Genomic DNA, 25,430 nt, shown 5'->3' on the forward strand with positions numbered 1-25,430 from the left:
TGTGCTGTGCACTCGAAAAAAGTGCGGATTTCAGAATTTTGCGGTTGTTGGAATTTCGGATAAGGGATGCTCAACCTGTAATAGCAGAGTTGCTAGCTGTCCTAACCTGTAATAGCAGAGTTGCTAGCTGTCCTGATTGTTACAGGGGGCTCAATGGATTCGACTGATCTTCAGGGAAACCATGTCTCGGAAAGAGATCTCCCTTGTTAGGGAATCACAAATCATTATTGTTCCTTCTGGCCAAATATTAAAATTTGAAAAATAATAATTTTCAGAATGTGAGTGCTGCTGGCAAGTTTGACAGTTATCACCGAACCCTTGTTGACCGGAGAAGGCAGTGGGCGGGGTTTTATCTCAAACGTGTTATTTTATTCCCATTCCCAAAGGACTTTATTGAACCAGTTGGGTCTTGGTGCCAATCCACCAGCATCATGGTCATTCTTACTGAGGTCAGGTTTTTTTTACTTCCAGCTTTTCCTTAAACTGAATCCAAATTCTCAGATTACACTTGGTGGGATTTCAACTCGCGTTCTACTGGATTCAGGCCTCTAGATTAATGGCCCCCTAACATAATCACTACACCACCATTCTCAGGAATGCCCTTCAGGGAGCGGCATGTGGCGCAGTGGTTAGCACTGGGACTACGGCGCTGAGGACCCAGGTTCGATCCCGGCCCCGGGTCACTGTCCGTGTGGAGTTTGCACATTCTCCCCGTGTCTGCGTGGGTCTCACCCCCACAACCCAAAAAGATGTGGTTAGGTGGATTGGCCACGCTAAATTGCCCCTTCATTGGAAAAAAATTAATAATTGGGTACTCTAAATTTTTTTATTTTTTTTTAAAGGAATGCCGTTCGGAGAAAGAGGGAAAACAGAGTCGGAACTTTTGTTCAAGACAATATACTCTCTACTTGCCTGGACATATGTAACTCCAACAAACACTCAAGAAGCTCAACACCATCCAGCACAAAGCAGCCCACTTAGTAATAATAATCTTTTATTGTCACAAGTGTGAAGTTACTGTGAAAAGCCCCGAGTCGCCACATTCCGGCACCTGTTCGGGTACGCTGCTACGGGAATTGAACCGTGCTGCTGGCCTTGTTCTGCATTACAAACCAACTGTCTAGCCCATGAACACCAAAGAATGTTTGTATCTTTGTGTAAAGTTGATCTGCGCTCACATTCTGAATTACTGCAGCCCTGTGAAGTAACATCTTCATAAAGTCTTGAGAACAAAGATGTGGAATGTTATTGAAACATCGAAGGACGGATTGAGTTTCATCCTGTATTTGCTGCCCTTGTCCACCTACAAGGACAAGGGCAGCAAATACATGGGAACACCACCGCCTGCAAGTTCCCCTCCAGGTCACCTGCCATTCTGACTTCAAACAAAACATGGGACAGTTCCTTCACCGTCGCTGGATCAAAATCTTGGAACTCCATTCCTAACAGCACAGTGAGTGTACCGACACAGCATGGACTGCAGCGGTTCAAGAAGGCAGCTCACTTCCACCTCCTCAAGGGCATTAGAAATGGGCAATAAATGCTGGCCTAGTCAGCGACGCCCACTTCCCATGAACGAACTTGCAATTCTTGACACCAAGCATTTGTGAATTCTTGCCTTGACAGGCGAATCCACATCTGGCTAACTTCAAGTTCCACTGGCAGTAGAATCGGTAACCAGGGACACAGATTTTTTTTTTAAATTTAGAGTGCCCAATTCAGTTTTTCCAATTAAGGGCCAATTTAGCGTGGCCAATCCACCTACCCTGCACATCTTTGATGATTATTATCATCTTTGGGTTGTGGGGGCGAAACCCACGCAAACACGGGGAGAATGTGCAAACTCCACACGGACAGTGACCCAGAGCTGGGACCGAACCTGGGACCTCGGCACCGTGAGAGGACACAGATTTAAGATAAATACTTAAAAACTAAAAGAATTGCAGGGCTACGGGGAAAGAGCAGGGTAAATGGGTCTAATTGGTTAGATCATTCAAAGCACCGACTCAAGGCATGATTAGCCGAATGTCCTGTACGATCGATCCCATGAACACCAAAGAATGTTTGTATCTTTGTGTAAAGTTGATCTGCGCTCACATTCTGAATTACTGCAGCCCTGTGAAGTAACATCTTCATAAGGTCTTGAGAACAAAGATGTGGAATGTTATTGAAACATCGAAGGACGGATTGAGTTTCATCCTGTTTCAAATGTAACTCACAAGTCACTTTATTTTTTGCAGACTCTCCCAGTGATTAGTAGCAGATATTCTCTTTGAAACACAGATAACTAGACAGCTAACTGCTCAGCTCTGCCCCAGTGCCATGTGTGAGGTACTCGAGTCCATGGTCTTCAAAGAGAAATTTGTCACGGGGCAGGAAACCGGAACCAGAACCATAGGAAGAAGCTATCTGGTAGCCGGTTAAGCTCGATAGCTTGGGACAGCAAAGGTAAACTGTTCCCTTAAAGGTCACTTATTATTGAATAATCACTGCTACGTTCAATCAGGAATTCAGGAGAAATTTCCTTACCCAGAGAGTGGTTAGAATACGGGACTCGCTATTACAGGGAGTGGTCGAGGCAAATGGCATAGATACATTTATGGGGAAACTTGATAAGCGCATGAGAGGGAAAGGAATCATTGAATTTACAGTGCAGAAGGAGGCCATTCGGCCCACTGAGTCTGCACCGGCTCTTGGAAAGAGCACCCTACCCAAGGTCAACACCTCCACCCAACACGAAGGGCAATTTTGGACACTAAGGGCAATTTATCATGGCCAATCCACCTAACCTGCACATCTTTGGACTGTGGGAGGAAACCGGAGCACCCAGAGGAAACCCATGCACACACGGGGAGGATGTGCAGACTCCGCACAGACAGTGACCCAAGCCGGAATTGAATCTGGGACCCTGGAGCTGTGAAGCAATTGTGCTATCCACAATGCTACCGTGCTGCCACGAATAAAAAGCTAGGTTGACAGCCAAGGCTCCTATGGAGATCAAACACCACCAGCACAGACCTGTTGGGCAGAATGGCCTGTTTCTATGTTGCTGAGTCGATGGGAGGAATTTACCATCGTCAAAAAGGGTGGGAAGTGTCTGGAGAGATTTGTGGGGCGGCGAGGGATTATATCGGTCGATATGTGGAATCCAATTCCAGTTTAACAGCAGCAGATTTGCAGTCCATGAGTTAAGTCATTTCGGACTGACAAGCCTGCGATTACATTTACATGAGGTTTTACTCCTTCGATTTCCGGAAACCGTTTAAATTTATTGGCTGAGAGCGGGTTTTCCTTGGGCTCGGGAATTCTGGTAGTTAGAGGGAGGCAAGATCCGCAGGTTTTGCAAGTGTTTTTCCAGCACGGCTTGTGGGCCGAGATGGACAGGAATTCTTCTCCCCGGCCCCTCACACAATTCTTCTGTCACAATCTCCTCCCTCACCCCTTGTCGGCCCCGCCCCTGGATCTAACTACCACCCCCCCACCACTCCTAGATTATAAAAGTAGTTAAGTGTTGTCGCAACTGTACAAGGCATTGGTGAGACCACACCTGGAGTACTATGTTCAGTTTTGATCCCTTTATTTGAGGAAAGATGACGTGGCATTGGAGGCGGTTCAGAGGAGGTTCATGATGTGTTATGTACTCTGGGATAACACAGGCTGCAACTGGATGCAACTTTAACCAAAAGATACTCCTGACCTTGAAGTTAGTTCAATCCGATTTATTGAACCAGTAGCACAGTTAGCACAGTTCTCTATGAGTTCGACTCTCTGCTAACCTAAGTGTGGTTACTCTGTCTGACTGAACCAGACTAGCTCTTAGCCACGTACTGGAGGTGTGATACTGTACATACACCCTGACTCACTCTGTAGATGTTCATCAGTGGAAAGAGGCAGAGTGTGATTGCCTCGTGCCTTTTATAGTGAGATACCACTATTGAGTGTCCTTCCTGCTCATTGGTCATGTCCTGTTCTCTGTGTTCATTAGCTGCCTGTCTGTATATCATTATCTGCATGTCTGCATATCATGAGAGTTCACAAGATTTATTCCAGAGAAATGAGGTAGGTCGTATGAAGAGAGATTGAGCAGTTTAGGCCAATACTCTCGAGAGTTTATAAGAATGAGGGGAGATCAATTGAGATATATAAAATGATAAAAGTTTATTTTTAAATTTAGAGTACCCAATTCATTTTTTCCAATTAAGGAGCAATTTAGCGTGGCCAATCAACCTAACCTGCACATCTTTGGGTTGTGGGGTGAAACCCACGCAGACGCTGGGAGAATGTGCAAACTCCACACGGACAGTGACCCGGGGTCGGGATCGAACCTGGGACCTCGGCGCCGTGAGGCAGCAGAGCTAACCCACTGCGCCACCATGCTGCCCTAAAATGATAAAAGGTGTGGATAAAGTAGACGTGGAGCTGATGCTTCCTCTTGTGGGACATTCTAGAACCAGTGGTCATAGTCTCAGGATAAGAGGTAGCAAATTTAAAACAGAGATGAGAAGAAATAACTTCTCCAAAAGGGTTGTGAATCTGTGGAACACATTACGGAGTGCGGTGGATTCTGGGACAGTGAGTAAATTTAAGGAGGAGTTGGTCAGATTTATAGTAATAGATTGAAGGGTTACAGAGAACGGGCAGGATGGCGGAGTTGAGGCCATGATGAGATCAGCCATGATCGTATTGAACAGTGCAGCAGGCTCGAGAGGCTAAATTCTAAAAAAGAACTATTCTAATTCCATCTTCCAGCTCTTGATCTGTAGCCCTGTAGGTAACAGCACCTCAAGCACAAATCTAGTATTCTTGATTAATAAGGGGATCAGGGGTTATGGGGAGAAGGCAGGAAAATGGGAATGAGGAACATATTAGCCATGATCAAATGGTCGAGAAGACTCGATGGGCTGAATGGCCTAATTCTGCTCCTATATCTTATGATCTCATGGCTTCAAAGAGCCTCTTAGAGGAGGGAGGGGATGATAACATGAGGGGTTTAAGGAGGGAATTTCAGGGCTTTGGATCTTGGCAGTCAACGGAAGTCATCGTGAAGGAAATTGAAGCTGGAATTGGAGGAGCACAGAGATCTCAGAGGATTATCAGGCAGGCCAGTCTGGTGCACACGGTGGAAAGTGGCCTGACTGGTAGAGGTATCTCAGCATGTGCTTTCCGCCCTCAGAGGGAGAAACCGAATCTGTCAAATGTGGAGTTTTAGGACGGATGTATGAATAAACATTTTCATGAGACAGTAGCATGCTTACTTGAGTAATGATAAAGTTCATTTTCTCTACACGGTTCAGCACTGGTTGGACGGGTAACTACGCAGGAAGACCCATACAGCTCCCGGTTCAAGCAGGGTCAGCAGGAACATAAAGATCTAATTTGGAAGCATTGGGGGCATTATAACTATGCAACGAAATCCAATCAAATCGAGAACAGTCACATGGCTTTGCTTTTACTCTGATGATTTCCCAATGTCCATTTTCGTTGCCGGCCATTTCTGGTCAACAATGGCGGCCTGACTATTTTTGGCTGCACCACAGATGGCACATGACAATGCTGCCAGCGAAGGCAAATTGTCTCTTTGGCTGACAGCACTGATACCATGACGAAGCAAAGGATAGAATGTGCTCAGCTTACCAGTCAAAATCCCCAATGCAAATCCTTTCATTTGAAAATACCTCTTAAGGTTACTTCTCACTCAAAGACCTGCCGCACGCGCTGCCATCAGCAATTGGACAAATGCAGCCTCAGGTTGCGGCACAGTGGTTAGCACTGCTGCCTCACAGGGACGCGGGTTCAATTCCGGCCTCGGGTCACTGCCTGTGTGGAGTCTGCACGTTCTCCCCGTGTGTGCGTGGGTTTCCTCCGGGTGCACTGGTTTCCTTCCACAGTCCAAAGATGGGCGGGTTAGGTGGATTGGCCGTGGTCAATTGCCCCTTAGTGTCCAGGGATGTGCAGGTTAGGTTGTGTGGATAGGGTGGGGGGGGGGGGGGTGGGGGGGGGGGGGGGGGGGGGTGTATGGACATGGATACAGTGCTCATTCGAAGGGTCGGTGCAGGCTCGATGGGCCGAATGGCCTCCTTCGGCACTGAAGGGATTCTATGATAAGTTGACATATTAGTGACTGGGGAATGAAGAGGTGCACAAGCCCGAGATCAGCTCCAATTCATTAGTTATAGGAGGTGAAGGCCATTCAGCCACTCAAGTCTGATCTGCAGTTCAATAAGATCATGACCGATCTACTACCTCAACTCCGCTCTCCTGCCCTATTGCCATTTCCCTTGATTCACTTGGTGTTCAAAAAACTACAAATCTCAATCTTGAATATACTTATTGACTGAGTATCCACAGCCTGTGAGGTAGAAGGTTCACAACCTTTTGAGTGTTAAAATCTCACCCCAACTCATTAAGTGGCCGACCCCTTATCCTGAGATCTGTCACCCCTAGTTCTAGACTCTTACCCCTAGTTCTAGACTCTCTGTATTTATCCTGTCAAACTCTCTCGGAATCTTATAAATTTTCAATGAGATCACGTCTTCTCAACTCGGGAGAACACCTACCCATTCTACTCAAGATCTAGGCCCCTTCGAAGTCCAGGTGTGTGATGGCCCAAGCCAGTGCCTTGTCTAATGCTGTTGCTGTTGGTTTATTGAGTGGGGTTGAGTTTCTTTCGGAGGGCCACTGGGTGGCAGCAGTGTTTTTCCGATGGTCGGTGCAGCACCAATGGCGAGGAGCCAGACTGAATGCCCGACGTTGATTTGATGAATATTGCTTTCTGAAAATGCTTCAGCGTTCACACTTCATTTTGTACCTGACCCAGAGTCTCTGCAAATCGCAACACAGCTCAAAGCTAAGATTTTGCCATTACATTAAAGGCACCAATTAGTTTTCCAACAACAACTTGCATTTGTATTGCCCTCCAAAAGTAATACCATGTGCAAAGGTGTTTCACCGCAACATTCCAAACAACATTTGACACTGAGCCACAGAAGGGGATATTAGGACAGATGAACAGAAGCTTGGTCAAAGGGGTAGGGTTAGTAAGTACCCAATTCATTTTGTCCCCCAATTATGGGGCAATTTAGCATGGCCAATTCACCTACCCTGCATGTCTTTTGGGTTGTGGGGGTGAGGCCCACGCAAACACGGGGAAAGAAGTAGGGTTTAAGGAACATCTTTTTTTCAAATAAATTTTACAGTACCCAATTTTTTTTTTCCCCCCAATTAAGGGGCAATTTAGCGAGGCCAATCCACCTAACCTGCACATCTTTGGGTTGTGGGGGTGAAACCCACGCAGACACGGGGCGAACGTGCCAACTCCACACGGACAGTGACCCAGGACCGGGATTCGAACCCGGGTCCTCAGCGCCGTAGTCCCAGTGCTAACCACTGCACTATGTGCCGCCCTCATAAGGAACATCTTAAAGGAGGAGAGAGAGAGGTGGAGATGTTTGGTGAGGGAATTTCAGGGCTTGGGGCCTCCGCTGCTGAAGACACAGCCACCAATGGTGGAATGATTAATATCTGGGCTGTACAAGAGGCCAGGATAGTGGGGAGCTGGGGAGCGGAATGCAGAGATCTCTAAGGATTGTAGGTGAGGTTAATATCAGTGAAAAGCAAGGCTATGGACACAAAGATGAGACCACCACTTGAAGACTCTGGCAAGCCCAGCTGAGCACAATGTGCATCTACAGGATGTAATAGTGGGTATCTGTTCCTAGAAAGAACTGAGCAAATGGTCTTGAACAAACTTTTCCCTGTTGTAGAACAGACTGAATTTCATTGCAAAAGCAAAGTCCAGACATCCTGGACTGGGATGAAAGATTACTGGGGAACATGGGAAGAAGGAGTCAAAGTACTATATGTATATACATACTATATATTATATAGAAATATAGGCTTCTATTTATATGACTCCTTTCACAATCTGAGGGTGTCCTAAAGTGTAAAAGCAATGACAATATAATCTAGGATTCATAAAACAAACTGGCAACTGAACTGCAGGGGAGTGACTTTTCTGTAAATGGGCTTCAAAGGACCGCATAACTTTTTATTAAAAATATGTTATTTATGGTAACTAGATTAATGAGATGCTGCGGTACAACTCCTACATTTTAATGCTCTGGGATCTGGTCCACAGAACAAGAAGAGGGACCAATGGCTGATGTTATTACAGGAGGATATTCGACAGTCAAACAGAGAAGATGTTTTCCCCATAAAAGCAGTTGAACAAACACACAACCTTCCTCAGTAAAAAGGACTCAGACATCAAACCACCAGTAAAATCCTGAACCCTAAAACCTCCTTTGAAGAGGCCTATTTGAAGTGAGGTATTTCTAGTTATGGGTGATTGAAATGAGAAATCTGTAGCGGCACATGGACATGTTGGCAACATGACCTACTAATTAAATCCATGTGAGCCAGTCGTATCTTAAAAGAAGTCCCAAGCATTAGCTTTCTCAACTTATGTCTAGTCAATCAGACGAGCAACCGGGCCTTAAACATGAGACCACGCTGACGTCAATCGTGCCGCTAAACTAACCACTTTTGCATTTTAACTACATTCAAATGATAAGCATTACATGTTCAATTAAACTAATGTTGCCAACGCAAGCTTTGAAAGTGGAAAACTATGCTCGGTGTCATGTATAGCCTGAAGTGTTCTTTTTCCTCGCAGTACAGCAACGGAATCATGAATTTAGCTTACGGTGAGAGTCTGGGAAAGTAGCTGTCTCTAAGTAAAACGAGAATTGTCGGGCATCTGTCTGCAAGACGCTAACAATGACGTGTTGTTCACCAATAAACTGCAGTTCTAATTTGCAGCACACTTGAAGAAGGTTGACAGCAAACAATGCGCTGCGTTAGCAACTTTATATTAGGTTTAAAAGGCAGAGATATTGTTTCAAGCTTACACTGTATGATGACCCCGATCGTGAGACAGTAACAGAATGCACCCCATCATCCAGCTGTACTGACAGCTCCCAGCTCTTCTGGTCTTGTTTAGCAGCAGGAATCCTGCAGACGCAAGAACGAAGAACATTTTATTTCTAAAAGATGAAATAGATGTGCTCAGTAAACTTGGATCACAGCGATATATTAAAGGCACTCAATAATTGAAGTGTCACTCGAATTTGAGTCTTATTTTATTAACGATCAACCAGTGAACGTTTTTGAAACGTTTTCTGCCCAAATTGAAAGAAATTGCTCTTTCATCACCAGACCTGCAAACTTGAAAGGAGCTTGCACACAAAACAAAACAAAACATGCTCTCCCCATGAGAACAAGACGTCTGTTTAAAAAAAATAATCAAATGTTAATAAGTGATATTGCTGGAAAATGTGCTTGTAAAATTCTTATCATTAACGTGTACATGTTTGGCTCTGGCAATTATCTCCATTATAGATTTGCTGGAGTATTTCGACATTGAGATCAAATTCAATGTATGAATCAAAAGAAACAAATTGCAGCAGTTAACGTCATTTTCAGCCAACACTTTCAAGACCAAAAGCATTTCCGCACCACAAAAAAAAATGCAATTCTGGATTTTATTCAAGAGGACGCAGCGCGTGTCGAACTACTCTGATCATTTGCTTCATGGTAGTAAGCAGCGGTGTCTTATGGAAAATACTTTCTAGAACTTGAAGACATGTGAAAAGCAAAGAAAATCTTACATGGAACATACAGCGCAGAAACAGACCATTCTGCCGACTAGTCGATGCTACTGTTTATGCTCCACACAAGCCTCTTTCTTCATCCTATCGAATTAACCTTCTATCGCTTACTCCCTCATATATTTATCAACCGTTCGCACAAAAGTATCTATACTATTGGCCTCAATCATTGCATACGGTTGCAAGTTCTACGGTCTAACAACTCTCTGGGTAGAATCTGTTGTGTTATGCTGCTTCGGATAACACAGGCTGCTGCTTGATGAAGTCTTAACTAAAGGATGCTCCAGACTCTGAAATTAGTTCAACGTGTTTATTGAACTATTAACACAGTTCTCAAATCAGTTCGACTCTCTGCTAATCTAACTGTAGTAACTCAGTCTAACTGGAGCAGCTTGCTCTAAGCCACGTGCTGGGGTGTGATGCTGCTGATCAACCCTGTCTAACTCTCTAGATGTCTGTCTGTGGAAAGAGGCAGGGTGTGAGTGCCTCATCCCTTTTCTAGTATTTATGTCATGCCCCCTTGTGGTGATGCCACCTCGGAGTGTCCTGACTGCTCATTGGTGTGTCCTATTCTGAGTGTTCATTGGTTGCATGTTTGCACAGCATGACATCTGCCCCTTTTTTTTGTAGATGTATATACATGTGAATGTGTCTGTCTAATGTGACTGACTGAGGAATACAGAACAGAACAAACAAAACAAATGCTCATAAGTCCAGTCTCTGAGGCTTGCATCTGATCCTCGTCGACCGCCGGAGAGGTGGTGGAGGGGATGACTGTGTCTTGACAGGCAAGTGGGAGGCACGACTGGTGGCCTCGTGGTTCGAGTTGTCAGGAGGTGGCAGTTTGACATGTGGAAATGGAGGGGAAAGTGGTTGTGGGCAAGCAACCTTTCGCAGTGCCCTTCGTTTCCTTCGCACAATGGAGCCATCAGCCATACGTATGACATAGGACCTGGGCGCGGCCTGTCGAACAACGACAGCCGGAGCAGATCACCCACCATCCGGTATCTTGATCCTGACCGTGTCTGCCGGGGATAGCACGTCCAGATCGGTGGCATGTGCATCATAGCCCTGCTTCTGGCTGTCGCGAAGCTGCTGCATCTTCTGCTGCATCTTCTGCAGCACCGGGAGGTGGTCAAGGTTGGGCAGGTGTATGGCTGGAAGTGTCGTCCGCAGGTCCCTGTTCATCAGCAGTTGAGCGACATGCCAGTGGACAAGGGAGTCGCCCGGTACGCAAGTAGTGCAAGGTGTATGTCGGAAGGGGAGTCCGAGACCTTGCGGACGAGCTGCTTAACGATGGGCACCCCTTTCTCGACTTTGCCATTGGACTGTGGATAGTGCGGACTGGAGGTGACATGCCTGAAATTGTAGCTCTTGGCAAACGTGGACCATTCTCGACAGTGGACGCACGGGCCATTGTCGCTCATGACGGTGTTCGGGATGCCATGCCGCGAGAATGTCTCTTTACACGCTTTGATGACGGTCCGTGAGGTGAGGTCTGGCAGCTTCAGCACCTCAGGATAGTTCAAAAAATAATCGATGATTAAGATATAGTCGCGACCATTCGCGTGGAATAGGTCAATGCCAACCTTGGACCATAGGGAGGTCTCTAGGTCATGTGATTGGAGCGTCTCCTTGCTCTGCGCTGGCTGGAACCTCTGACAGGTTTCGCAGTTCAGGACCATGTCCGTGATGTCCTGGTTGATGCCGGGCCAGTAGACAGCTTGCCGGGCCCTACGTCTGCACTTTCCTACGCCCAGGGGTCCCTCATGAGTCTGCCGCAGCACCATGCTCTGGAGACGTAGCGGGATGACTATCCTGTCCAGCTTGAGCAGGATGCCGTCAATCAGCGTCAGGTCGTCCTTGACGTTGTAGAATTGAGGGCATTGCCCTTTCTGCCAGCCATTGCTGAGGTTGTGGATGACTCGCTGCAACAGGGGGTCTTTGGCCGTCTCTTCTCGGATGAGAACAATCTTCTCTTCTGTTGCCGGGAGAGTGCTTGCACATAGTTGTACCTGCAATTCAATGTGCTGGATGATCTCCAGTGGTTCACTGGGTGAGTTGAGGGAGCGGGACAATGCATCGGCGATGATGAGCCCCATGCCAGGTGTGTATACCAAATTGAAATCATACCTCCGGAGTTTGAGCAGAATTCTCTGCAAACGAGGCGTCATGTCATTCAGGTCTTTTTGGATGATGTGGACCAGAGGCCTATGATCTGTCTCAACAGTAAATGTTGGCAAGCCGTAGACATAATCATGAAATTTGAGGATGCCGGTGAGAAGACCTAAACACTCCTTCTCAATCTGCGCATATCCGATCTCAGTGGATGTCATTGCCCCTGACATGTACGACGTGTACCCAGGATGACGTGTCGTCTCTTTGAAGCAACACAACCCCAATGCCATCCTGACTCACATCTGTGGATATCTTGGTCTCTCGGTCTGGGTCAAAGAATGCAAGGACGGGTGCAGTGGTGAGCTTGGCTTTCAGCTCCAGCCACTCTGTTCGGTGCTCCGCCTTCCACTCAAAGGCGGTTGATTTTTTTCACCAGGTTGCGTAGGGCCATGGTGTGTGTGGCCACATTCGGGATGAACTTGCCAAGGAAATTGATCATTCCCAGGAAGCGCAGTGCTGCCTTCTTGCCCTCGGGGACTTTCATTGCCTCGATGGCTTTAATTTTGTCTGTATCCGGGCGCACACCGTGTCGCAAAATCTGATCGCCCAGGAATTTCAGCTTGGATGCCCCAAAACAGCACTTGGACCTGTTTAGCTTGAGGCCACGTTCAGGTATGCGTCAGAATACTTTCTTGAGTCGTGACACATGTTCCTCTGGGATTGTGGACCAGATTATGATATCGTCAATGTAGACACGAACCCCTTCTATTCCCTCCATCATCTGTTCCATGATGCGATGGAAAATCTCTGATGCCGAGATGATGCCAAATGGCATTCGGTTGTAGCAGAATCTGCCAAAAGGCGTGTTGAAGGTGCAGAGCCTTCTGCTGGATTCTTCAAGTTGGATTTGCCAAAATCATTGGGATGCATCCAATTTTGTGAAGAAGCGCGCGTGTGCCATCTCACTCGTGATTTCTTCCCTCTTCGGGATGGGGTAATGTTCCCTTCATAATGTTTTTGTTTAGATCCTTGGGTCAATGCAGATGCGTAGGTCCCCCAAAGGCTTCTTTATGCACACCATCGAGCTGACCCAGTCGGTTGGTTCAGTGACCTTGGAGATGATGCCTTTTTGTTGTAGACACATGAGCTCTGCCTTCCAGCGCTCTCTCAGTGGAGCAGGGACACGTCGTGGTGCGTGGACCACTGGCTTGGCATCAGGCCGCAGTAGAATCTTGTACTCGTACGGCAGACTTGTCATCCCGCTAAATACACCTGGGTACTGGGTTAGGATGTCGTTGATGCTGGCCTGAAGATCCGAATGGGATGGCGTCGTGGTGTGGACCCTTTGAATGAGTTTCAGTTGCTTGCAGCCGCGCTCACCTAGCAGGGACGCCCTGTCTGGTTTAACAATCTCGAAGCGTAAGCTTGCTTGTGTGTGTCGGCTGGACACCTGCAGATGGCAGGACCCCAGTGTCTTGATTGCGTTTCCATTGAAGTCCAGGAGTTTGCAGGCAGCTGGAAGGATTGTGGGGGGCTTCTTGATTCTCTTGAAGTCCATCAGCGAAATCAGGTTGGCGGAGGCACCTATGTCCAGTTTGAACTGGATGGGGCAGTGGTTGGCCTTCATCACTGCATGCCATTCGTCCTCGGAATCCACGGCAAGGATTGATTGGACTCGCGATGTGTGGCGTATTCGCACTTCGTAATAATACCCACTCGGTAAGTGTCCAGGTATTCATCATCTGGATCCGTCGCACTGCCTGGCTCAGAGTCATGCATTCGGTGTTGCAACTTCTGATGCGCCGCTGTCGGAATTGGGAGCGCTGGTTCCTGACTGGTGGTGCAGATCTGCACAGGGCTGCATAGTGGTTTGGTTTCCCAGAGTTTAAACAGCGTTTGCCTCTTGCAGGGCAGTTTTTTAAAAAACGGGTGGTGCTGCAGTTTGCACACGTCATGATGCTCAGTGCGTCGATGCGCATGCGCGGTGTGGTTCTCGGACGTCTGCATCTGCGCAGTGCGGTTTTCGGCCGTTTTGTGTTCCCGATCGCATTGCGCATGCGTTGGGCCCTGGGAAAAGTGCGAAATGGCTGCTTTCGTCAATGTGGAGGCGCTGCATCCGGGAGATGGCCTGAACACTCTCCCCCTCGTGGGAGGCTTGTTTTTCACTTTCTGCCGTTTTGTACTGTGAAGAGCGATTTTTAGAGTGCTCATGCACAGTACACGTTTCAATCGCGACTGACAGGGTCATGTGCTTCATTTTCAACAATTGCTCTCGCAGAGGATCAGAGTGGACTCCAAAAACGATTTGGTCTCTGATCATGGAGTCAGTGATGTCACTGAAGTTGCAGGATTGCGCCAGCAGTCTAAGGTTAGTTAGATAGGAGTTTTTTTTTTTAATTTAGAGTACCCCATTCATTTTTTCCAATTATGGGGCAATTTTATAGAGGCCAATCCACCTAGCCTGCACATCTTTGGGTTGTGGGGCAAAACCCACGCAAACACGGGGAGAACGTGCAAACTCCACACAGACAGTAACCCAGAGCCGGGATCGAACCTGGGACCTCGGCGCCCTGAGGCAGCAGGGCTAACCCACTGCGCCACCGTGCTGCCCAAGTTAGATAGGAGTCGAAGGATTTGTCTTTACCTTGCATCCTCATCCTCTGCTTGAAGATGTAGCGCTCGAAGATTTTGTTGGTGTCCACCTTGCAGTGGCTGTCGGATTTGTCCAGGATGGTTTGATACTTCGTTTTGCCCTGCCCTTTGGAAAAGTGAAAGGAGTGGAAGATCTCTATCGCATGGTCACCCGCAGTGGTGAGTAGAAGAGCTATCTTCCGAGCATCGGTCGCGCCATTGAGGTCGGATGCTTCCATGTCTTGTTGAAATTTCTGCTTGAATGATCGCCAGTTGACACTAAGATTGCCGGAGGTCCTGAGCTGATGAGGAGTCTGAATCTTGTCCACTGTGCCTGTATTCAGTAGGTAGTTGTCACGGATCTTGCCGAGTTGAACTAAATAGATTGAACAGTCACTGCTGGTACCATGTTGTGTTATGCTGCTTCGGATAACACAGGCTGCTACTTGATGCAGTCTTAACTGAAGGATGCTCCAGACTCTGAAGTGAGTAGTTTATTGAACAAACACAGTTCTCAAATGAGTTTGACTCTCTGCTAATCTAACCGTAGTAACTCAGTCTAACTGTACCAGCTTGCTCTAAGCCACGTGCTGGGGTGTGATGCTGTTGATCAACCCTGTCTAACTCTCTAGATACATACCTCGGGTATTGGGATAGTAATGCAATTGCTGTTACGGGCAAGGCAACAAATTCATCAATTGATGGTGCTCAGAGAAACCTTACTCCAAGTGCTTAATATACTGCAAACCCTGGATAAGGCAGGCACAAAGCTAGTGCTCTCATGCAGTTGCAGAATCATTAATCATTCATAATTTTGGGTTATACTAGGACCGCCAGCAGTAATGCGCATTAGATCTACCATTCTGCTTCAAAGTGAAACCATTCCACACAATCTGTTTGGAACGTATGCCCCTCCAGCCCATTCAGCAATTGGATTGGACTATGGCTGATCTCAATCTTAACTTCATCCTTAGCACCTTGCCGCTGAACACTCTTATCTCGCAAAGGTTGCTCACAGAAATATATTTTCCAATTACGGCCCAGATTCTGTTAAAAACTGATGCTGTGCATCTTTCTACCATATTCACGTACAAATTAGGCCAATAAGAACTCAAATTGTCCATAAGAGTAAGATTCGGCTCAGTATCACCAGCTATTACTTTAATAGCTTAATTAGTTTTTGCACCAATCTTCTGCCTTAGCTGGAGGTCAACAGAAGAGACGTTGCTACTGAGATGTCAATTTAACAACAATACATGGTACACAATACCATTAAAGCCAAAATATTAAATAAAATCAGTGTTTTACACCTTTGCAAAGCACACAAATCACAAGCATAACAAAATTATTTCAGATATATAACCAGTGGTTCCATTTTACCAAATGCATTTCAAAAGGTTTGGCAATTTTTAAAAGCTGGAACCATTTGGGTATTACACTGCCGAAGAAATGTGCATTAAAAAGGGTTAGAATTGCAGCAGACAAGATTGAACAGTGCAGTCATTTGTTCAATTGATTGCTTAGAAGGCACTGACAATTGATTTCTTTGATTTTTGAAAAATATTATAAGATTACAAATACACCTCAAACAAACAGACTAAATTGGTATTGCAACACAGCGATGCCTTTCGGACAACGACATGACCTACCCACGCATGAACTGCCCAAATGCAAACTCTGCTTGTTAAAGTTCCACCCCACGGTGCAGTGACTATTTTTTGTTGAAATTTTAAACAAGAGAAACTCCAGGCGCCAAACAATTCATCTGTAATATGCAGAACATTCATTCATCGTCGAGTTCAAAGAGATTATTCCTTACGATTTTGTCAATGTCACAAAAACAAGTTTCAAAAGTGGGTTCTTTCTTTTTACCTGGTCGGAACACGTTAACTGCTTGCAGGCACCGTGAAGAATAGCAACTTGCATTCATATTGCGCCTTAATTTTTTGGGGGGTTTTTTAATTATTTTTTTCCAATTAAGGGGCCAATGCACCTACCTTGCACATCTCCCCACCCACGCAGACCCAGAGCCGGGATGAGAGAGAGAGAGAGAGAGAGAGATGTGGAGAGGTTTAGGAAGGGAATTCCAGAGCTGAATGTTTAACTGGTAATGATGGTGCAGAGGAGATCAGCAATGTACCAAAATTGGTGCAGCGTAGAGACCTCAGAGAGCTGAAGGAGGAGGTTGCAGTGATAAAAAGGGGTGAGGGCATGCAGGGTGGTTTAAACAGGAACCATAGAATTCCTACAGTGCCGAAGGAGGCTATTCGGCCCATCAAGTCTTCACTGACCCTCTGAAAGAGCACCATCCCCATAACCCCAGCTAATCTGCACATCTTTGGACTGTGAGAGGAAACTGGAGCACCCGGACAGAGACAGTCACCCAAGGCTGGAATTGAACCAGGATCCCTGCCGCTGTGAGGCAGCAGTGCTAACCACAGTGCCATCATACCGGGAACATGGGAATTTTAAAGTTGGGACATGGCCGGATCCCGAGTCAGTGTAGGTCTGTGAGACCAGGGGTGATAGAGGAATGGGACTTGGTGCGAGTTAGAATACAGGCAGCAGAGTTTTTCACGTGTTTGAGTTTATTGAGGGTGGAAGGTGAGAGACAGGCCAGGAGAGTATTGGAATAGTCAAATCTAGAGATAGCAAAAGTGTAGATGAGGGTCTCACCAGCAAATGAGCGGAGGCAAGGATCAATCGGGACCTAGAAATTGGGGTGTACGTCCCTAATTACACCCCAAACCAGCAGGCTAGAAGCACAAGTACATTTCCGACTGGAAGTGTGCCAGAAGTGATATTGGGCGTTGACAAACAAGAGAGGTCCTTTCCCTACAAATGATGCAGATGTTAGCATCTTTGCAAATGAAAGTGGGAGGCCAAACACCCACCTCAGATCCCCACTCTGACATTACTTAGTCCTGGAACAGCCAGCTCCCTCACAGGTTACACCTGGGGAAACTGATCCTGTGGAAACCCTGCCAGTCAAGAACTCAACTGAGTGCAGAGCCAGGAGGGGCCCAACCCAATAATAAATACCCTGCTGCATCACCGCTAAACAGATTATCTGGTCGTTACCATATTGCTGTTTGTGGGAGCTTGCTGTGTGAAAATTGGCTGCCATATTCTCTACATTACAACAGTGACTATATTTCAGGATGTACTTCATCAGCTGCAACATGCACTGGAACATCCTGATGCTGCGAAAGACACGATACAAATCTGGAATACTGTGTTCAGTTTTGGTCCCCGTACTTGAAAAAGAATAACAATTGCATTAAAAGCAATTCCAAGAAAGTTCACCTGACTGATTCCTGGGGTGAGAGGTTATCTTATGAGGAAAGGTTGGACAGATTGCGTATGCATCCACTGGCGTTTGGAAGAATGAGAGGTGATCTTATTGAAACATGCAAGATGCTGAGGGGAATTGACAGGGTGGATGCTGGGGAGATGTTACCCCTCATGGAAGAGACTGTGGGCGCAATCAATCGGTCACGTTGCACTCTCACTTGAGCGCAACGCGGCCGGTAGATCCTGGGAGAGGCTTCCCGGCAGCGTTTACAAGGCGGGATACACCCAAGTCCTGCGAGACGTAGCATCATAACCCTGCCCAAAAGGGGTGTGAACAAAGGGCACATGACTTTGTAGGTTTTAAACCTACTTAGGCAGGCTTACCCAGGCTCTGCCAGCCTCCTCAGCGAGGCTGCAGTCAGGCACCGTTCAGTACTGGTCCCACAAACATGGACCAGGCGCAACGGCACCCATGGGGTCTCTCAGGCCATGGAAGCCCCCGGGTGGTCAGGGTCAGTGCAGGGTGGCCCCTTGGCCCTCCCTCTGGAACTTAGGTACTAGGCCGTGCCCAGCTGTCACCTTGACACTGCCACCCTTGCGCTGCCTGGTTTATGATGGTTGGCTGTTGCCAGCTCAGGGACACTGGCGTTGGAAGCTCAGTCTCTCACTATTCTACCTCGGCGAACTTATCCTTTATTTGCATCTCCTCCGGTTCTGAATTTCGAGACCCAGCAATCATTTAAGCGTCAAAGCTCAGGCAAAGCACGGAGCTGTTCCAAAGTGTATCAGTTTCCGTCGCAATGATTATAATTTTACTGACGCACGACAGCAAATTGGACAAAAAGAAATAGAGAATGAGAAATTTTAAAAGAGAATGAGAGTAAAAGAGAGGCAAAACAAGAAAGACAATTCAAGGGAGCAAGAAAAAGAGAGAAAAGAAGTAGTAACTGAATGTATATAAAATATCAACAAAGTGCTGAAAACATCCAGCAAGTCACGCAGCATAAGTGGAGAAAGAAGCAAAGTTTTTTAAAAACTTTTTAAAAATTTAGAGTACCCAATTCATTTCTTCCAATTAAGGGGCAAGTTAGCGAGGCCAATCCACCTGCCCTGCACATCTTTGGGTTGTGGTGTCGAAACCCACGCAAACAGGGGGAGAATGTGCAAACTCCACACGGACAGTGACCCAGAGCCGGGATCGAACCTGGGACCTCGGCGCCGTGAGACAACAGGGCTAACCCACTGTGCCACCGTGCTGCCCTGAAAGAAGCAGAGTTAATGTTTTGAGTCGACTATGACTTTTCATCTGACTAAACAAAGGGTTCCAATGAAAAGTCATCAACAACTTGTCAACTCTGTGTCTCGTTCATCAGATGCTGCCAAACCTGCTGAATCCAGCACGCTCTGTTTTTATTCCGGGTCTCCAGTATCCGCAGTATCTCGTTTTAACTTTGTATTTAATATATGTCAACTTGCAAGGGCACTGGACGTCCAAAATGCTTTCCTAGCTAATGAAATGCTAGTGGTCATTTGTAATGTAGGAAACGCAGCAGCCAACCTGCACAAAGCAAGTTCGCACACACGGGAATGCAATGATGACCAGATAGTCCATAAGTGATATTGGTTGAGGGTTAGATATCAATTAGGAAATCAGGGGTAAATCCAGATCCCTTCTTCAAAATGGGAACCTTTGCATCCACTTGATGGGGGCTTAAAGGGCCTCAGTTCAACATCTCAACTGAAAGGCCAACAGAAGAAAGAAAGGGACGGACGGTTGTGTCGACAGAGTGAGAAGGAGTAGGAATGGGAGGATATCCATGTGCAGCACAAACACAGGCATTGATCTGCTCGGCTGAATAGTCTATTTCCGTGTTGCAAAACACAGCGTAACAATAATATAATTTCTATCATGGTGGCAGCTATTATAATAATGTGACTCCAACAGAAATTAAACAGTAAATATAATTTCCATAGTTCAACATCTCGAAGAGGGCAACTTGAGAGAGAGATGACAAATAATTTATTTTCTTTTTCCTACCGAGCCCAGCTATCAATCTCCATAATATCGATACAGATAAAGCAAAATATCAGGAGCCGTACAAGGCCTTACTAAAAATCAATTAAAGTTTAGCTCACTGATATTTTATTTAAATGTCTTTCATCTCTCAAGGTTTTATTCCCTAAAAGTGAAGGGAATAGTAAGGGTAGGAAAACCAATGAAGGGTGAGACGGACTGCATATATGGACCATGTTGGTCGGGGTCTGTGCTTAGGGGGGTTGGCAATGTTATTGTGGGGTTTTTGACTTTGTTGAATCCTTCCGTTTATAAGTGTTAAAATCATAAATGCCTGAATAAAATATTTTCTAAAAAAAAAGTGGAGGGAATTTAAACAGTTGTTTATAAGGCAAGAAAAGTTTAGCACATTAATTGACGCACAACTTCTAACATCTGATAATCTGACAATGTCATTGATCAGATATAGGCTTTGAATTTTAAAAAGAGAGAGACTTACATTGAAAGTAAATTCTGATCTTAAGTAGCTTAGCTATGCAGTGAAAGGATCATTAAGAAACCCTTAGTCATAACGTCCATTGCAGGGAGTCACAAAAATGAACAAGAATAATGTGGCCAGTTTCGTGGGAGCGGAGGTCAGTTTTTGCATACAAACGCGCACTGGAGAAGTCAGTCATTCATCTGAAATGATTTCAGAGAATTTGCAAGAGCGTGAAAAGATATGTTATGCAAGCATATAGAAGTATTCAGTGGAGGTTGACAAGACCAGCTACATGGAGACTACAAAGCAGGCCCTCCCATGGTTCATGAATAAGTCGAGGAAATGATCAGAAAAAAATGGAGAGATGTTTGGACAGATGGCCCACTTAAAACACATGGGATAAAGTGGCAGCAATTTGAATGAAATGTTAGATTTTGTTAATAATTGATCTTTATTCTCCAACGTCCCCAGACAGGTAAATGAATAAATCCTTGAAGTGTTACCAAGTGAACTATTTAAATATAAAAAAAACTATATGAAAACTTCAAGTATAATCAGACGCAAAGGAAGGTCAGGATTAAAGGAATTTTAAATAGCATGAATCTGTTCCAACCAAAACAATTCTGGAGATTTATTTTGTGATCATTCTGCACTTTGAACACTCGCTCCCTCTGTGGATAACAAACTCTAGATTTACACTGCAGCATTTCCTCCCTGTTGCACCACCAGTTGCATTTTGTATGTCCAATCCTTCAGCAAAAAAAAAAATAGAGGTTTTGTTTAGCTGTCCAGCATTCCCAAATTCCAGAACTATGAAGTTATATCCTCAACATGCTTGCTCATCCTGGCTGTTTACAACAAGCATACCCATTCAGATCACTCTGTTCCAACATGACAAATATTTTCATATTGACCCCAAGTCTTCACATTCAAAAGTATGAACCAACTATGATTTTTTTTTGTAAATCATGGATTAGCTGTTTCTAAACTTTGTTTAAGTTATTATGACTATTTAGGTTGGACTGTTCAAAACATCTGAAGTCTACGTGTTCGTCGATAATAAATTAAATGTGTGGTTTTCCCTTACTTCAAATTCCAACGCCTTTGCTTCACATTTACAACAACTGAATGTTAGTTAAAAGCAGGGCAAGTATCTTTTCGAATTCTTGTTCTCACACACAAATCATCAAGGAAACTATGTCACGCAGAGACAGAGGTCACTCTCCTACTGAGACAGATTCTTTTAATACTCGTATTCTGGTCCAGTACTTTTGTCCACACCTATTAGAATGACATTTAACTTTACAAGCAGGTAACTTATTTATCTGTCTTCTACTCAAAGTAGTCTTTACGCTCAACAGAGTATAGAAAAGCAAATAATTCTAAAATATTCACTTAAAACACCTACTGAAGCAGAGATTTGCAATAAACATTTGGAACGTAAATGGCACTTCAAGATTTGGGAAGGTTTTCTGTTAAGTTTGTAATTAAATGCTGTTGGTTTCAAAATAAAATTTGTTTTAGGTTTGCTCTGTAATAAGCTATTTGGGAAGTTTATGACCCACAGTTGTGCTACATCACTGGCTTTCTCGGGCTGGTGATCTGATGTGTTGATACAGTCTGAGTCATAAATCCCCATATGGATCAACCTATAAAATAGAATTTCATGTATTGCAGTTGTTCACACTAAATTAACATTTCTACACCATATAAAAATGCACGGCTTTAATTTTTTCAGGTTTATTTGAGTGCAGGCAATAGCCCTCACCACCAAACCTCTATCATACATACAGTCGCTGCTTGTTCTAGACTTAGAAATATTTTAGTTAATAACCTTTTTTTAAAAAAAGGTAATTTTATTCAAACTTTTTGCATTTTGACACTTTACAAAACAAAACAAAAACATTGCACCCCCAAATATAATAAACACTGCAACCCCCCCCCCCCCTCCCCTGACAGTTAACAGTAACTAGATCTCAGAAATGCAAAATAAACAAACCCCCACCTCTAGTGGAAGCCATTCCCCCCCCTTAGGGAAGATGCAAGAACTCCCTTAGATCCCCCTGCCATGCCGAGGGACAGGGTGGAGATACTGACCTCCATCCCAACAGGACCCACCTGCAAGGCTAAAACATCTCTTTCCCCCCCCCCCCCCCCCCCCCCCCCCCCACCCCGCAACTCCGGCAGGTCCGACACCCCAAATCTGCCCCCCAGGGAACCCGGCTCCAAATCCACATGCAGGATCGGCGACATGGTGCCGAAAAACGACCTCCCAAAATGTCTCCACCTTCGGGCAGGACCAGAACATGTGCATATGATTAGCTGGGCCCCTCTACCCCCTCAAACAGCCGGCCCATCCTTGACTTTGTCATATGCGGCCTGTGCACCATTTTCAACTGTATCGACCCCAGCCTCGCACACAAAGTTGAGGCATTCACCCTCCGCAGCACCTCACACCGCAGTCCCTCCCCCAGTGGCATCCCCAACTCCTCCTCCCACTTGGCCTTAATCCCACCTCTAGACACCTTGTCCTCCTCCAAAATCCTCCCATAAACCGTCGATATGACCCCGCCCTCCAACCCCATTACCGACAGCACCCCCTCCAACGAGGAGGCAGGCGCTATCGGAAAGGTAGAAAAAACCTTTCTGCCAAAGTTCCGCACCTGCATACACCGAAACCCCCCCCCCTCACGCAGTAACTCAAACTTCCCCCTCAACTCCTCCAAGCTTGCGAACCCCCCCTCCAAAAATAAATCCTTTGATTAATAACCTTTCTAAAAGGTTTGCAGAAATCTAGTACTGAATAAAGGTCCAACTTTTAATTTTTACTTGGCAGCATTGGAGAACACAATGAATTTGAAGGGGTGGGAAGCAAAATGAGAATGCACTAGCCCTGGTTATTTCTGTGGTATAATACTGGAGCTATGTTTTAAAAACTCATTGCAGGGAAGAAGTCCCAAATCTGCCTCCACTTCACCCGAGGAAGAGCAGCGCTCCGAAAGCTTGTGATTTCAAATAAACCTGATGGTCTTTAACCTAGTGTTGTGAGACTTCTTACTGTGCCCGCCACAGTCCAACGGCGGCATCACCACATCATTTTTTTTTTGAAAGTTTAGTGTACCCAATTAATTTTTTCCAATTAAGGGGCAATTTCGTATGACCAATCTACCTACCCTGCACATCTTTGGGTTGTGGGGGCGAAACCTTCGCAAACACGGGGAGAATGTGCAAACTCCACACGGACAGTGAACCAGAGCCGGGATCGAACCTGGCACCTCGGCGCCGTGAGGCTGCAGGGCTAACCCACTGCGCCACCGCGCTGCCCTAACATCATTTTTTAATTTGCTTTTTAATAATCTATCGCTACCAGACGGATAAGCCCAGCAGAAACGAAGTCACTTCTCCAGACACAGCCACGCAAGATCCGAACAAAGGCCTTGTTCCTCTGCATAAAGCCGGGTGCCTGAAGTTAAGTACAGGTTGTTGTAGTGTTAGGTGTAATTTAGCTTGTAGTGTTTTATGTTGCATGTCGAAGTAATTTTTGTGTGTAAATAAACTATCATTGCACTTGAACTAACTAACTGGCTGTTTGGTCTTTGATCGATATCCGGTAAAACCTTGTGGTGGTATCATGTGATACCTGGCGACTCTGAAAAGCAATACATCATTAATAATTGTCAGATGAGTATCCAGTTAAAAAGAGCAACATTATTGGCGTCTCCGGAGGCGAATTGGCAACACTAAAGGGCAGAATTGAACCCGGGTCCCTGGTGCTGTGTGGCAGCAGTGCTAACCACTGTGCCACCGAGCCTGGAAGCGAAAAGGTGGAAGTTTTACTCGAGCATGAGACGCCACCGACTCTCGCTGGGAAGTGCAGCTTCAGCTCGCGGAGTTCACAGTCTGCAAGGGTGAGATTTTTTTTTTTTTTAAATTCCAGGCCAGTGCGTCATGAGAAACCCCTTTTCTTACTTAAAAAAAATAAATTTATTCAAATTTTTCAACAAACGCCTCCCCCCCCCCAAACAAGAAAAAAAATCAAAAACACAACAATCAGAAATTATACATTGGATTCCCCCCACATACAATAACCCCCCATATAACATTTAAAAGCACAAATAGGGGAAAAAAACCACCTTCAAAATGCCACCCCAAAAGAAACCCCCCTTCCCCCCCCCACCCCTGGGCTGCTGCTGCTGCTGACATCCTCCTAACGCTCCGCGAGATAGTAGAGGAACGGTTGCCTCCGCCTGGAAAACCCTTGCACAGAACCTGGCAAGGCAAACTTTATCCTCTCCAGCTTAATGAACCCTGCCACGTCATTGATCCAAGCTTCCACACTAGGGGGCTTTGCATCTTTCCATAGTAGCAAAATCCTCCGGCGGGCTACCAGGGACGCAAATGCCAGAATACCGGCCTCTTTCGCCTCCTGCACTCCCGGCTCGTCCAATACCCCAAATAATGCCAATCCCCAGCTCAGCTTGACCCGGGCGTTCACCACCTTGGACATAGTCCTCGCAAAACCCCTCCAAAACCCATCCAGCGCCAGGCACGACCAGAACATATGGACGTGATTTGCTGGGCTCCCCGAGCCCCTCCCACATGAGAAACCCCTTTTCATTCATTCAGTTAGAAGCGCTGTTTGAAATAAACTCTCCGTTAATCTCAATCCTGATTCTCAACATGTGGCTCCAGAGTTTGGCAAAGGAAAATAAAAATTAATAATTAAATTTGTCCACTTCGGGGACCCTCCCACTGTCCACTTTCCTTTTTTTTAAAAATAAATTTAGAGTATCCAATTATCATTTTTTCCAATTCAGGGGCAATTTAGCGTGGCCAACCCACCTAGCCTGCACATCTTTGGGTTGTGGGGGCTAAACCCTCGCAAACATGGGGAGAACGTGCAAACTCCACACGGACAGTGACCCAGAGCCGGGATCGAACCTGGGACCTCGGCCCCGTGAGGCAGCAGGGCTAACCCACTGCGCCACCGTGCTGCCGTACTGTCCACTTTCCTAAAAGGCTAGCCCACGGTTCTGGTCTTCACATTCCGACTGTACCACCGTTTAAATTAATTTGGCAGCTAGCCGACCCACACAGGCATCGCAGACCCTTCTTCAGGGAGCAGTTCCCCCCCGCTCTCCCCCCCTTTAGAAAGCCCAACAAAAACTGGAAGCACAGGAAGATCCCTTATTCAGCGATGAACAGCAGTGCCTACCTGGCAGGT

At 46.0% G+C, this 25,430-nt stretch overlaps 1 protein-coding gene across 3 annotated transcripts in view; it reads right to left on the reverse strand.

Moving 5' to 3' along the window:
- Nucleotides 1-25,430, reverse strand: part of pcca (propionyl-CoA carboxylase subunit alpha) — a 451,487-nt gene that overhangs the window by 166,948 nt on the left and 259,109 nt on the right. For all 3 annotated transcript variants that reach the window (XM_072476058.1, XM_072476057.1, XM_072476056.1), the window contains one exon: nt 8,910-9,012. In XM_072476058.1, coding sequence (XP_072332159.1) covers nt 8,910-9,012 — 103 coding nt within the window. The remainder of the gene's footprint in view (nt 1-8,909; nt 9,013-25,430) is intronic.

The sequence above is a fragment of the Scyliorhinus torazame genome, chromosome 15 (assembly GCF_047496885.1).
Source record: "Scyliorhinus torazame isolate Kashiwa2021f chromosome 15, sScyTor2.1, whole genome shotgun sequence".
In the NCBI taxonomy this organism is placed as follows: domain Eukaryota; kingdom Metazoa; phylum Chordata; class Chondrichthyes; order Carcharhiniformes; family Scyliorhinidae; genus Scyliorhinus; species Scyliorhinus torazame.